The sequence below is a fragment of the Hyla sarda genome, chromosome 8, assembly GCF_029499605.1.
Source record: "Hyla sarda isolate aHylSar1 chromosome 8, aHylSar1.hap1, whole genome shotgun sequence".
Classification (NCBI taxonomy): domain Eukaryota; kingdom Metazoa; phylum Chordata; class Amphibia; order Anura; family Hylidae; genus Hyla; species Hyla sarda.
Window position 1 is genome coordinate 106,794,539 of NC_079196.1, and position 15,796 is coordinate 106,810,334.

Here is a 15,796-nt window from a genome sequence, read left to right on the forward strand (position 1 = left end):
TCTCCCCCCATATGTTTTTATTTACCATTTTCTTGGCATGTTCTTCACATAGAGGTGTTTGATGAGTAACGTCAAAAACGGGTACAGAGCACTGTTGCCCATCTGCAAATTTTGCTGTGCAGCTGGTAAAAAGCTGTTGAGAGGTGTTTGACAAGATATCTTGGCTTTTATTAAGGAAATAAAATTATATTTAAAGCATTTCAACCCAGAAAATATACAATACATATAATGAACAACCCCTATGTGTAGATGGAAGATGGAATTAAAACAGACAGAATTGTTAATACAGAAATATGTTTAGGCATTTCCAGGACCCAGACAAGGAGTAGACCAAAATAAAAAGCTAAGTCTAGTCACAATGCAAAATATAAATACAAATGTGCTGATACATAGGAAACCCAGGCAACAAAATAGGAGTTTCTGATTTATAGTTTATTGGGCACCCTTACAGTGTTACTGTCATTTAAAATTACTTTTGACACACTTTTAGCACATGCATGACAAAAGCTGATACTTATATGGCAAAGTCTGACTGTTTACAGGACATGGCTCCATTATAGTCTATGGAGCCTGTCCTTTATATTGAGTGCAGAGCAAGGGAGTGAAGCGTCCTCACATCAATCTGTGGAGTATTTGTAGAGTTATGTGTTCTTTCTTTCTTCTCTTCCCATTGTGCCACTGTGCACATTGGAGGCAGGCAGCCGGTTTGCCAAGTTCCCCTGTCTACTCAATATTCCCCATTCAGCCTGTCCCTGTGATGAATATGCAATTGTCTGCCGGTAGTGAGCAGAACGAAGAAGCTGCTGCCTTCTGGGTGTAGCAAGGAAGCGGCGCCTGCTCCCCTCAGAGCGCTCACCTCACGGCGCACATTAGCTGCGCAATAGGAAGAGCAGAAAGCTGGTCACCCATACTATAACCCAGTATATTGGGTTTAGTGCCAGTGAACAGCTTGTCAGTTTCTCTTTAAGGATCATATGTGGATTTGAGCAGGTAAAATCCACAGCTGATTACAGTAGCACGCAAGTAAAATGAGATTTCACAGATCTCATCACATCCTGTGGACATTGTCCTCAAAGAAATATGGGCATGCATATGGGTTGCAGATTGGTCATCAAATGTCACCACACAAGTGTAGCAGGGGTCAAATCTGATGAGGAGCAAAATCCACATTGCACATCCAGGTTTTACTGAGAGATGCAGGCAGACAGACAGACCCAGGCCCCATACAAACACCAATATAGTAGATAAGCTCTCACTTAAAGGGGTACTCCGGCCCTAAGACATCTTATCCCCTATCCAAAGGATAGGGGATAAGATGCCTGATCGTGGGTGTCCCGCCACTGGCGACCCCCGTGATTTTGCACGCAGCACCCCGTTACAATAAGTCCCCGGAGCATGTTCGCTCCGGGTCTGATTACTGGCGATCACTCACGGGGCCGGAACATTGTGACGTCACCGCCCCGCCCCCGTGTGACGTCATGCCCCGCCCCCTCAATGCAAGCCTATGGGAGGGGGTGTGACGTCACAATGCTCCGGCCCCGTGATCACCAGTAATCAGACCGGGAGCGAACATGCTCCGGGGACTGATTGTAACGGGGTTCTGCATGCAAGATCATGGGGTCCCCAGTGGCGCGACCCCCGCGATCAGGCATCTTATCTCCTATCCTTTGAATATTGCATATTATTTAATATACCATCCGGTGTACCGTCCCTGTAGCAAGGGCCCTACTAAGCGACCTGGTTACACTTTATCACTGAATATTTTAGGTTGTATGTTTTACAAATAAAGAACGCATAATACCAGCTACATCTCTAGTCCTCCTTTTATTACATCATTCCCAACCTATTTTATCCAATTCTTCACATATACAGTCATGGCCATAAATGTGGGCACCACTGAAACTTTTCTGGAAAATGAAGTATTTCCCACAGAAAAGGATTGCAGTAACACATGTTTTGCTATACACATGTTTATTCCCTTTTTGTGTATTGGAACTAAATTAAAAAAAAAAGGGAGGAAAAAAACCAAATTGGAAATAATGTCACACCAAACTCCAATGGTACCCTTTCAAAATTGTGGAAAAATAAGATTGTTTTCAACCCATGGCACTGTAGCTAATCTCCCTGGTCGTGGACGGAAGAGAAAAATTGATGAAAGGTGCCAACGCAGGATAGTCTGGATTGTGACTAAGCAGCCCCAAACAAGTTCCAAAGATATTCAAGCTGTCCTGCAGGCTCAGGGAGCATCAGTGTCAGCGCAAATATCCGTCGACATTTAAATGAAATGAAACGCTATGGCAGGAGACCCAGGAGGACCCCACTGCTGACACAGAGACATTAAAAAGCAAAACTACATTATGCCAAAATGAACTTGAGTAAGCCAAAATCCTTCTGGGAAAAGGTCTTGTGGACAGATGAGACCAAGATAGAGCTTTTTGGTAAAGCACATCATTCTACTGTTTACCGAAAACGGAATGAGGCCTACAGAGAAAAGAACACAGTACCTACAGTGAAATATGGTGGAGGGTCAATGATGATTTGAGGTTGTTTTGCTGCCTCTGGCACTGGGTGCAAGGCATCATGAAATCTGAGGATTACCAACGGATTTTGGGTCGCACTGTACAGCCCAGTGTCAGAAAGTTGGGTTTGCGTCCGAGATCTCGGGTCTTCCAGCAGGACAATGACCCCAAACATACATAAAAAAGCACCCAGAAATGTATGGCAACAAAAGCGCTGGAGAGTTCTGAAGTGGCCAGCAATGAGTCTAGATCTAAATCCCATTGAACACCTGTGGAGAGATCTTAAAATTGCTGTTGGGAAAAGGCACCCTTCCAATAAGAGAGAAGTATACCAAAGGAAGAGTGGTCCAATATTCCAGCTGAGAGGTGTAAGAAACTTATTGATGGTTATAAGAAGCGACTGATTTCAGTATTTTTTTCCAAAGGGTGTGCAACCAAATATTAAGTTAAGGGTGCCAATAATTTTGTCCAACCCATTTTTGGAGTTTGGTGTGATATTATGTCCAATTTGCTTTTTTTCCTCCTTTTTTGGTTTAGTTCCAATACACACAAAGGGAATAAACATGTGTATAGCAAAATATGTGTTACTGCAATCCATTTCTGTGAGAAATATTTAATTTTCTTGAAAAATTTCACGGGTGCCAACATTTACAGCCATGACTGTATTTATTTTGAGCAAACTTTGCCATCTGTGCCTTGAGGTCTAATTTCTTCTTCTAGCAGCCTGTGAGGTCCAGCCATGGGTTGGATCGCACAGGCTGCATGTCAGTGTATAGTGACTGTTATAATGTGCTGCAGTACAGATGTACTGTAGCATAGTATAACCTGTGAAAAAAAATTAAAAAGTTTTTAAATAAATGATTAAAGGGGTATTCCAGGAAAAAACTTTTATAATTTTATATATAATTTTTATATATCAACTGGCTCCAAAAAGTTAAACAGATTTGTAAATTACTTCTATTAAAAAATCTTAATGATTCCAATAATTATCAGCTGCTGAAGTTGAGTTGTTCTTTTCTGTCTTGCAACAGTGCTCTCTGCTGACATCTCTGCTTGTCTCGGGAACTGCACAGAATAGAATAGGTTTGCTATGGGGATTTGCTTCTACTCTGGACAGTTCCCGAGACACGCGTCATGAGAGAGCACTTAGACAAAAGAACAACTCAACTTCAGCAGCTCATAAGTACTGAAAGGATTAAGATTTTTTAATAGAAGTAATTTACAAATCTGTTTCACTTTCTGGAGGCAGTTAATATAGAATTTTTCCTGGATAACCCCTTTAACCCCTTCGCGCATAATGCCTTATATAAACGGCGGATTGTGCACGTCCTTTGCGGATTCCGCCGTTCTGCTTCTGGACAACTTCTGCTAGCCCCCCCCCCCCAGGACCATCTGTGGATGGTCCGGGTCAGCGATCACTGTGATTGGTCCCTGTGGACCAATCACAGTGTCTCAGCTTGCACTGGGTGAAAGTTCAGTTCCCCCGCTCTGCCCTCACCTAGACGTCGGGCAGAGGACCCCAAGAGCTGCGGGGGGGCCCACTGGACAAACCTGCGGGGCAACAGAGGGACCGTCACGGCAGTGGGGAACAGCGGCAGGCACACGTGGAGTCGTCAGGCAAGTGGAGGAGGCAGTGGCGGCATCACAGGCAGCAGTGAAGATCGTCACTGATCTTCGCTGCTGCCTCTAGGAGTTTCAAAACTCCAACTCCCAGCATGCCCAGACAGACTTTGGCTGTCTGGGCATGCTGGGAGTTGTAGTTTTGCAACATCTGGAGCACCACAGTTTGGAGACCACTGTGCACTGGTCTCCAATCTGTGCTCTTACAGATGTTGCAAAACAACAACTTTCAGCATTCCCAGACAATCCAGGCATGCTGGGAGTTGTAGTTATGTAGCACATGGCCCTTCAGATGTTGCTGAACTACAACTCCCATGCTTGGAGTTGTAGTTTTGCAACATCTGGAGGGCCACAATTTGGAGACCACTACACAGTGGTCTCCAATCTCCAGTTGTTGCAAAACTACAACTCCCAGCATGCCCTTCGGCTGTCTGGGCATGCTGGGAGTTGCAGTTTTGCAACAACTGGAGGCACACGCTCTGGGAAACATTGTCTGTTTTCTAACTCAGTTTCCCAACCCGTGTGCCTCCAGCTGTTGCCAAACTATAACTTCCAAGCTGTTGCCAAACTATAACTCCCAGCATGCACTGACAGACCATGTATGCTGGGAGTTATAGTTTTGCAACAGCTGGCGGCACACGGGTTGGGAAACACTGAGTTATGTAACAAATTCTGTGTTTTGCAACCAGTGTGCCTCCAGCTGTTGCATAACTACCAAACCCAGCATGCATGGATAATCAAAGGGCATGATAAAAGTTATAGTAGTGTACCTCAATCTGTTGCGTAACTACAAGTCCCAGCATGCCCTTCTGTCACTGCATGCTGAGTGTTGCAGTTTTGCAACAGCTGGAGGTTTGCCTCCCGCCCCAAACGTGAATATACAGGGTACATTCACACGGTCGGGTTTACGTTTGAGATGCAGCAAATTTTCCGCTGCAGCTCTAACTCCCAGCGCGAAACTCGCTGTGAACCCGACCGTACCCTAAAAACACTACACAAAATAAAGAGAAAAACACTGCATATACACATACCCCTACACAGTTACCTCTCCCCCACCCCCTTAATAAAAATGAAAAACATCTGGTACGGCAGTGTTTCCAAAACGGAGCCTCCAGCTGTTGCAAAACAACAACACCACCCAGTATTGCCAGACAGCCACTAACTGTCCAGAAATGCTGGGAGTTTTGCAACAGCTGGAGGCACCATGTTTGGGAATCACTGGCGTAGAATACCCCTATGCAAATCCCTAATTTAGGCCTCAAATGCGCATGGCGCTCTCTCACTTCAGAGCCCTGTCGTATTTCAAGGCAACAGTTTGGGGCCACATATGGGGTATTTCCGTACTCGGGAGAAAATGCGCTACAAATTTTGGGGGGGCTTTTTCTCCTTTTACCCCTTATGAAAAGGTAAAGTTGGGGTCTACCCCAGCATGTTATTGTAAAAAAAAAAATATGTTTTATACACTAACATGCTGGTGTTGCTGCATACTTTTCATTTTCATAAGAAGTAAAAGCAAAAAAAGACCCCCAAAATTTGTAACGCAATTTCTCCTGAGTACAGAAATGCCCCATATGTGGACGTAAAATGCTCTGCGGGCGCAGAACAAGGCTCAGGAGTGAGAGCGCCATGGAGATTTGAGGTGATTTGCACAGGGATGGCTGATCGTTACAGCGGTTCGGACATAAACACAAAAAAAAAAAAAAAAAAAAACGCCCACATGTGACCCCATTTTGGAAACTACACCCCTCATGGAACGTAACAAGGGGTATATATAGTGAGTCTTAACACCCCACAGGTTTCTGAAGAATTTTCACTAAAATGTTGGCGTTATCCCAAATTTTTCATTTTCTCAAGGGGTAATAGGAAAAAAAAAGCCCCCCAAAATTTGTAACACCATTTCTTCTGAGTATATAAATCCACCATATGTGGATATAAAGTGCTCTGCGGGCGAACTACAATGCTCAGAAGAGAAGAAGCGCCATTGGGGTTTTGGAGAGAGAATGTGTCTGGAATTGAAGGCCATGTGCGTTTACAAAGGCCCCATGGTGCCAGAACGGTGGACCTCCCCCCCCCCCTCCACATGTGACCCCATTTTGGAAACTACACCCCTCAATTTAATAAGGAGTACAGTGAGCATTTACACCTCACAGGTGTCTGACAGATTTTTGGAACAGTGGTCCGTGAAAATGAAAAATAAAATTTTTCATTTGTACAACCCACTTTTCCAAAAGTCTGTCGAACACCAGTGGGGTGTAAATGCTCACTGCACCCATTATTACATTTCCTGAGGGGTGTAGTTTCCGAAATAGGGTCACACGTGGGGGGTTCCACTGTGCTGGCACCACGGGGGGCTTTGTAAATGCACATAGCCCCTGACTTCCATTCCAAACAAATTCTCTCGCCAAAAGCCCAATGGCACTCCTTCTCTTCTGAGCATTGTAGTGAGCCAGCAGAGCACTTGACGTCCACACATGGGGTATTTCCATACTCGGAAGAAATGGGGTTACAAATTTTGGGGGCCATTTTCTCCTATTACCTCTTGTAAAAAAAATTAATTTGGGGAAAATACTGCATTTTAGCAAAAAAAAAAAAAAATTTCTCATTTACACATCCGACTTTAATCAAACACCTGTGGGGTGTTAAGGCTCACTATACCCCTTGTTATGTGCCTTGAGGGGTTTAGTTTTCAAAATAATGTGCCATGTGTTTTTTTTTTCTTTCTTTTGCTGTTCTGGCACCAGAATTTGTTTAATATATATGTTTTTTCCTGATCTCCATTTATAATTTCCTCCTCATCATTTTTTAAAGGGCCTACACTTTCATTTTGAACCTTTTTGCTATTTATATAGTAAAAAAAAACATTTTAGGGTTAGTTTTACTCTCTTTGGCAATGAGTCTGTCTCTTTTTGCGGCTTTTATCTGTTTTACATATTTAACATTTTTCTCTATAGCTTTTTAATGCTTCTTTCCTGCCATCCTGTTTTAGTAGTTTAAATGCTTTATTTTTGTCATTTATTGCCCCCTTAACATTTTTATTCATCCATATTGGTTTTCTTTTATTCCTGACCCTTTTATTCCCATAAGGTATACATCTTACAATTTAAAATATTCTTCTGTTCCTGATACTAACTACATCTATCCCTGTCTTTATTTTTCCCCAATCCCCATAAAAATACCTTTTGTGGCACAGCTGCAGGAGCTCAGAGTTGAGGTCTCTGGTGAGGGCAGGCAGTGGGCTGCCCCAGCAGGCGCGACGTCATCTGAAGCCTGACCGGGCCTCGCTTCCGCCCCTCTCCTCTCTCTCCTGCAGCTCACGAACTGCATTGAATGAGGAGAGGGATATATTTGAATTTCGCGCACGAGCGCTGTGCTCACTCTCTGCCTGTATAGGAAATAGGCAGAGAGCGAGCACAGCGCTCGTGCGGCGCGCAAAATTTAAATATCCCCGCCCCCTGCATCTCACTCTCCTCATTCATGTGAACGCGAATTCCGGACCATGCTGTGCCACGCTGCCCGGCCAGCGTTGGTCCGAACGTGATCAACGTCAGGGGGGAAAAAGTAATCCTGAGCCATATAGGGTGACACCTAGTGGCCAGGTTTTCAAATGTAAAAAAAAACAGATAAAATAATTTTTTTTAAATGAAATATATTAGAAACTTTTTTGGTTTTACATGATCTTTTTAATAAAAATAAATGTTTTATTTATATTTTAAAGTCTTGTCCTCACTGCCCAGAGCCCCGCTTGTCCTCACTGCCCAGAGCCCCGCTTGCCCTCACTGCCCAGAGCCCCGCTTGTCCTCACTGCACAGAGCCCCGCTTGTCCTCACTGCACAGAGCCCCGCTTGTCCTCACTGCACAGAGCCCTGCTTGTCCTCACTGCACAGAGCCCTGCTTGTCCTCACTGCACAGAGCCCTGCTTGTCCTCACTGCACAGAGCCCTGCATGTCCTCACTGCACAGAGCCCTGCATGTCCTCACTGCACAGACCCCTGCTTGTCCTCAGTGTACAGAGCCCTGCATGTCCTCACTGCACAGAGCCCTGCTTGTCCTCACTGCACAGAGCCCTGCTTGTCCTCACTGCACAGAGCCCTGCTTGTTCTCACTGCACAGAGCCCTGCTTGTCCTCACTGCACAGAGCCCTGCTTGTCCTCACTGCACAGAGCCCTGCTTGTCCTCACTGCACAGAGCCCTGCATGTCCTCACTGCACAGAGCCCTGCATGTCCTCACTGCACAGAGCCCTGCTTGTGCTCACTGCACAGACCCCTGCTTGTCCTCAGTGTACAGAGCCCTGCGTGTCCTCACTGCACAGAGCCCTGCTTGTCCTCACTGCACAGAGCCCTGCTTGTCCTCACTGCACAGAGCCCTGCTTGTCCTCAGTGCACAGACCCCTGCTTGTCCTCAGTGTACAGAGCCCTGCTTGTCCTACTTGCACAAGGATTTTTTCACTCAAAAATACACACTTTTTTGTTATTACAAATATAGTTATAATGTTATTTACATTATATAAAAAGTTTCTGCAAATGACAGGTACACTTCTATTAGGCAGTGATTAATATTTTCTTTATATAGGCTCACCCCATCTGAAATAACTAAGTCATCTTATTATTGTACAATCTAATATCTACAATGGAAAAGGATACGCTGAAAACAGTGTCTTGTGTATGGGAGGGCTCTGTTTGTGCAAGACACACTTCTCACAGTTGCACTGCAAAGTACTGCTTCTGTTCCTCTGAGCTCTGGTTGAATAGTTCTATAAGCAAAACAGACATAATGGTCATTTCAACATAAATTGTGTAACTGCTTACAAAAAAGTCAAAAGCAATTTCAATAAAATCTCCCTAGTAAATACAGAGCCATCTCCAACAAACTGCAAACATTCATCTCCAGTGTAAATTGGCTTATTAGTGATCTCTCTAAGCTTTCCTAGAGGCTGTTGAGCCTCCAATAAAAAAAAGGCAAGTACTGAAGACTACTTGGGTCTCTTCATAAGGCCGGGTTTTCACACGGAAATTCTGCCTTAATTTATAGCCAATTCACTTCAATGAAATTCCTGCAGCAGAAATTCTGTGAATGGGACAGTAAAATCCTATTGAAACGTATTGGCTATAAATTCATGCAGAATTTTTATGCAGAATTCTGTGCAGAAACTCGGCTGTGTGAACCCCGTGCATCATTTCCCAATAGCTTGTTGCCACATCCAACATTTACACACCCATGGATTATTTTCTGCGGTTTATGCAGACAATAATTAGCACTTTGTGATTTCTTACCTGGAATTTATGCATGTGGCTTTGCCTAATTCCTGCATTAGCTGCCCAGCTGACTCAGGTTCTCTAAGGGCCGCTTTCTGCAATGCTTTCCGGAATGTGTGGCGGTATTTCCGCTGACAGGATTCTGCTCGCTCCAGGCGGCAGAGGTGCTTGTATTTTTGCTGAAAATAAGTGCAAAGTTGTGCAACCCTGGAGCTCCTGCTGTGTGCTACCTCAGCATCGTACCTGAAATCACAAGACAAATAACAGCATAAAAAGACAGAGAAAACAGCCATGAACAGTTTAAAAACCAGCCGTTGCCGTATTGCTGCCACATTCTATTCACTGAAATGGGCCAGCCGGAGTCGGATTGTGACTTCGGTCAGCTCATTTTTGCACCGTATCAGTTTTATTGCCGGACTGAAAATTGCGGCAGACTTTTGTTTTCAGTCCAGCAACAAACTGAAACGGTGCAATAATGAGCTGACCGAAGTCACAATCCGACTCCAGCCGGCTCATTTAAATGAATGGGATGCAGTGCGGGTCCCCGCCCGATGCAGTAGCCACATGTCCAAAACGTAGTGTGAATGTAGCCTAACATGTTGTTGTGATACTAACTTTACATACTTTTTCAGATTTACTACTTTTGCACATTAAAATCAACAACACATTTTTTTTGTAAAAGTATGTAAAAATATACATAGAAAATTACTTACTTTTTGCAGTCATGTTGGAGACCCTCACGGAATGACCATGCAACTTGGTAAGGATCAGAATCATCTTGCTCCTCTCCACTGTCTTCTGACCAGTCAAGCCCTATGACAAAAAAGAATCAGAAACCACTACACAAAACCTCCATAGGTCGAGCAAACTAACCAGGAGCTCTCAGGATTGCTTCTGAGACATCCAACAAAGAAACTTTAAAGTGCATCTGTCACATTTGTATGAAGTACAAATCTGCAGACCCCAGCAGTTAGGGGATACGGATAGGAAAGACTGGACTTTTACTTACTGTGAATGATGTTTGTAAACTTCTATCACACCCCCCCCCCCCCCCATTGTACCATTGTATGTTGAGACCATAACTCTATGGAAACCTGGTAATTGGTTCTGAAGCAATCAAAAGGTCATCCAAAAATAGGAAAAAAAGTGAAGGTTAAAGAAAAATAAGTAGATAACTAATATAGATAGATATAGAAAGTAAGAAAGAGCTGCTGGAAGCTTTAAATCACTGTCTATGTAGAGGACAGGAGGTCCTGTACAGTACACGCAATGTCCTAAAAAAGTAAAATGGAGCCGCCCTTGCTTGGTCTCCAAAGGAACAGCTATCTGTGGCACAGGTAAAGAGTAGTACAGAACATGTAATACCTCCCTGTACTGTAGGGGGCGCTACCAGACAGGAATTCAGTGCATAAGCTTTAGTAATACAGGTGTTTTACCAGTGAATGCCCATTCAAATTGGTCAGTTCTTCCAGCCATTGACATGTTTCACAGATCTGGACTGTCTGTAGCATTGTATGTTGAGTCTGGTTTCATGTTACAATGGTCCAGAAAAGACCTTTGTATGTTGAAACTATTGTATGTTGAGGCCATTGTAAGTTGAGGGATCACTGTACAGGGCTCAATTCTGAGAGTGTGTCAGGGCGGGGAGGAGGTGTGCCACGTGACTACACTCACTTCGCCAACTGTTTAGCCGAATTAGCAAACAACAACCATATACGTTTCCTATCTCCTTGTTCCCTAACTGGTGGGGTCTGCAGCTCTGTACCCCAGCAGATACACTTTAACATTAACGGTCTGTAATGACTCAAATCTGAGCCAACTCACATGATCTCCTAACATCTTCTACTTTACCAAGCCAGGCTTGAGCCACTGCAACAAGCCAACATCTAAATGACACACTAAGAAGGCATGGGATTAAGATTAGGTAAGGTTAAATAAAGAATAGATAAATACCCCATCACGACAATAGCTGTTTAACATTACACAGAGAAAAATGCAGCAGTGTAATTATAGAAGCAACCACAAGATGTCACTATCTATTGGTAAAGTAAAAAAATATGAAATCTAAAACGCATTCCGGGTTTTCAGACACTGTTCCTTTTTTTATTTTTACTTTCTGAGGTTCAAAGCACTCTTGATCAGGTTTTCATTAAGAATATATCTGTATTTTGCGCCATTCTGACCAATCTCCCTATCCTAGTCGCTGAAAAACACCACCACAGCCTTATGCTGCCATCATCATGATTCACCATAGAGATGGATTGGGCAGGGGATTAGAAGTCCCTGGTTTCCTCCAGATATTATGCTAAGAATTGAGGCAAAAAAAATAATAATTGGTTTCATCATATCTGAGAAGAGTTTCTGCAAACTGCAGGGGGATTTCATGTGTATTTTACTGAGAAGAGGCTTCTTTCTGGCCCCAGATTGGTGGAGTGCAGGAGATAATATATATATATTATTATTCCTGGGGAACTTCTGAGCCCAAGACTATTGTGATATTTTTTTCTGTTATATGACAGGTACGCATAAAAGGGTGTTTTAAGCCATTTTGACGTGATGTGTCGCTCTTGCAACATCTCAGTGACTGCTCAGTTGTTCCCTGAATGAATGAGATGTTCTTTGGTCCACAGTTAGTAACAAGCTGTGCTGTTATCTATGGTACCTGCTTGTTGGGAGCAGATACCTAAACCCCCCCCCCCCCCCCCCCCCTGAAAAGACCTCTTTTTAAATGGGAGAACCTTAAGCAGTTTTACACAAGTGTAATAGAGGAGCATATAAATTACATCAACAAAATACCCCAAATCACACAAACACACACAGTCACGATTTTCCTTGTTATGAAAAAAACAAATTATTTGTAGGTTCCGATTAAAAAGTTCATGTTTGTAAAAGTGACTGACTGAATAGAAAATCTTTTCATGGACTTACCCAAATGTGGGAATAAATCTGCATTTAGTTGGTGCTTTTGTGTGCACAGTTTCATTAGTCTTTGCAGCCGGCTAACACATGATGAGTAGGTTGGTAAGGCTGAGGCAGTCACCTGAATCCTGTCTGATCTTGGCGGATCTGTGGAGGTTGGAGGGGCGGGAAGTGGTCTCTTATTAGTCTTTATTTGTGCTAACGTGTGCGCTATAGGTGACGCTCCCTGTACTGGTAAGCTGGTATTCTGAGGTTGAGGCGATGTACACGCCAGGCTCTGTGTTAGCCCAGTAGACTTCAGTGATGTTGGTGCTGGTTGCACCAGCATCTGCTGCTCTTGAAGAGACAGAGGTTGGAGCTGAGAAGGTGCAGGTTGAGGGCTAAAGTGCTCTTGATGAACTTTTATAATCTCTGTCTCTTTTTGTCGCTGCCGATTCTGGGCCAACTTGCTCTGTAGTTTCTTCTTTATGGATGCTCCTTTCTTTATCTCCTCTTCTTCCTCTTCAAGTGTAAAGGAGTCATCTAAGTCTGTTTCCAGGTAGTGAAGAGGAAGCCTGGCCCCAGGAGGGGAAAGCGTCATACCATCTAGTCCATTGGGCATCTTCAAGGCCAAGGTGGGCACTGTTAAGCTGAAGGCCACGGTTTCCATTGGGTGTCTTGCCTTTACTTCTTCCAGTGCATCATTCTTTTTCTTCCTTTCCTTTTTGGGAATAAAGCCCAGTACCTGCAGATGACTATTGCAGTACCTTCAAAAAAAAAACAAAAAAAACAAAAAAAAAAACGTGTAAACATCCTTCAGCCTAGAACTCAGAAGTACAGATTAAAGGAATATTTCAGAGGACAAATTTGACACTTACAAATGCCCCAGGTGTCAATATAAAACCTCCACTTACCTGCCAACGATCTCCCACCTGTCTCATTCCAGCCTCTACTGGCAGTGCTTCCTCTTCTCCATCCCGACATGTAGTAAATGACCACCCAGCCAATCAGTAATCACATCAGTGACCCATGGAGCGGCATTTTCTGCATGTCAGGACAGGAAAAAAAAATAGTGCCAATAGCGGGAACCGGACCAGTACCCGCATCTGGCAAGCTCTGGAGAACATCAGAGGCAGAGAATAGGGATATCTGGAGAATATAGTACTCAATATACCGTATTTATACCTCCCTGCTCATTATTCTCCCCAGCTCATTATTTCCTCCCCCTGCTAATTCCCCCCCAGCATCATTACTCCCCCCCCTTTCTCATTATTTACCCCCCCTTGTTCATTATTTACCTCCCCCTTGCTCATTATTTCCCCCTCCCCCCTCCCTTGCTCATTATTTCCCACTCCCCCCTGCATTTCATATTTTCCATTACTTGGCCACGCTCTGGCAGGCTCAGGTCAGGCAGCGGGTCTTGCAAGGCTGTGTGGCAGGGAGAGAATGACGAGTGACGTCTGCTGCAGGCTCCTCTGGATGTCACTCATCATTCCCTGCAGCCGCCGCTGGTCAGAGTGGCAGCAGCACCGGCTGCTTGTTAATGTTCAGCAGCCTGGCCACGGCCACTTTAGACCAGCCACCAGCGGTGACTGCAGGAAACGATGAGTGGCGTCTTTGACATCGTGCAGAGGAGCCGGCAGAAGACGTCATTCAGGGAGGTCACTGGTCACTGTTTTAAAGTAGCCGTGGCAGGGCTGCGGATCTTTAACATGCAGCCGGCGCTGCGGACACTTTAAATCAGTGACCAAAACATTTATCAGCCTATAACATGCAGGTAGGGTTTATGCCTTAAATTTAAGTTTTAAAAGTGCGTGTTATACACAGATAAATACGGTAATATTGGGATAAATATAGGCAATATTAAGCAACCTACATCTATTCCAACATAACCTGTAATATACTAATTACTGACAGGCTAAGTAGGGAGGATGTCTGTCCCCTGTTCTTTGGTGACGCAACCTGTCCTTCTGTGCACTAGGATGGGTTAGGGTTACATGTGTACAAAAGGCCCAGGTATCAGCCTAATTACTTTAAAACTGTATTGAAGACTGTGCCTTCTTTGTTGAAGATTAACCCCTTCACGACGAGCTACGTACATGTAAGGCGCCGCGAAGTGTCACTTGGCGCGCGGCGACATACATGTACGTCGCGGGGTTCCGGGAGCGCCGCGTCACCAGTTGCGGTGATCGGGCCGGGATGACTGCTGTTATCTAACAGCAGGCATCCCGGCACATCGCCGAGGGGGGTCCTGAGACCCCCCATGACCGCGATGGGCGCAAATCGCAGGTCAATTCAGACCTGCGATCTGCGCGATTCCGGGTCATACGGGTCACTGTTGACCCGGAAAATAAGCGGGACCGGGGGTGTCCGAGACACCCTCGATCCCCCCTGAAGGGACAGGAGTTTGGTGGCAGAGGTGCCACCCCTCCTATCCCTGCTATTGTTCGGCTGGAGCGACCGACCGATAGCAGAAAGGGGTGGGGGGATGTGGTTAAAGTTCGGTTCCCCCGCTTTGCCCACCTATCGGTGTCCGGGCAAAACGGGGGAACTGTCCAGGGGCCGGCGCCAAAGGTCCCTTACCTGGATCCCGGAGCGCAATCCTCCATGCGGGGATCCCCCACGTGCGGTGGCGGCAGCAATTCATTCGGGTCCTGCCACGTGAGTTGTTGCCTAGCAACATCCGGAGGGCCACAGTTTACAGTGGTCTCTAAACCGTGGCCCTCCAGATGTTGCAAAACTACAACTCCCAGCATGCAAAGACAGCTGTTTGCTGTGTGGGCATGCTGGGACTTGTAGTTTTGCATTATTTAGAGGGGTTCAGGTTGTAGATCACTATGCAGTGGTCTCAAACTGTAGCCCTCCAGATGTTGAAAAACTACAACTCTCAGCATGCCCAGACAGCAGTTTGCTGTCTGGGCATGCTGCGAGTTGTAGTTTTGCAACATCTGGAGGGCCACAGTTTAGAGACCACTGGACAGTGATTTACAAACTGAACCCCTCTAAATCTTGCAAAATTACAAGTCCCAACTCCCAGCATTCAGGAACAGCATAAGGCTGTCTTTGCATGCTGGGAGTTGTACTTGCGTGCCTCCAGCCGTTGCATAACTACATCTCCCACTAACATGCTGGTGTTGCCCTATAATTTTCATTTTCACAAGAGGTAAAAGGGAAAAACGCCCCCCAAAATTTGTAACACAATTTCTCCCGAGTACGGAGATACCCCACATGTGGGCACAAAGTGCTCTGGGGGCGCACAACAAGGCCCAGAAGGGAGAGTGCGCCATGTACATTTGAGGTGATTTGCACAGGGGTGGCTGATTGTTACAGCAGTTCTGACAAACGCAAAAAACACATAACACCCACATGTGACCCCATTTTGGAAACTACACCCCTCACGGAATGTAATAAGGGGTGCAGTGAGAATTTACACCCCACAGGTGTCTGACGGATCTTTGGAACAATGGTCCGTGAAAATGAAAAATTTTGCACAGCCCACTGTTCCAA

The 15,796-nt window shown here is 45.0% G+C and overlaps 1 protein-coding gene across 1 annotated transcript in view; it reads right to left on the minus strand.

Annotated features, from left to right (window-relative positions):
* Window positions 1–15,796, minus strand: part of INO80D (INO80 complex subunit D) — a 66,182-nt gene that overhangs the window by 28,948 nt on the left and 21,438 nt on the right. Inside the window, exons 4-8 of the mRNA XM_056536442.1 lie at window positions 12,320–13,056; window positions 10,105–10,204; window positions 9,410–9,634; window positions 8,780–8,889; window positions 26–159 (exon numbers count right to left, since the gene is read on the minus strand). Coding sequence (XP_056392417.1) covers window positions 26–159; window positions 8,780–8,889; window positions 9,410–9,634; window positions 10,105–10,204; window positions 12,320–13,056 — 1,306 coding nt within the window. The remainder of the gene's footprint in view (window positions 1–25; window positions 160–8,779; window positions 8,890–9,409; window positions 9,635–10,104; window positions 10,205–12,319; window positions 13,057–15,796) is intronic.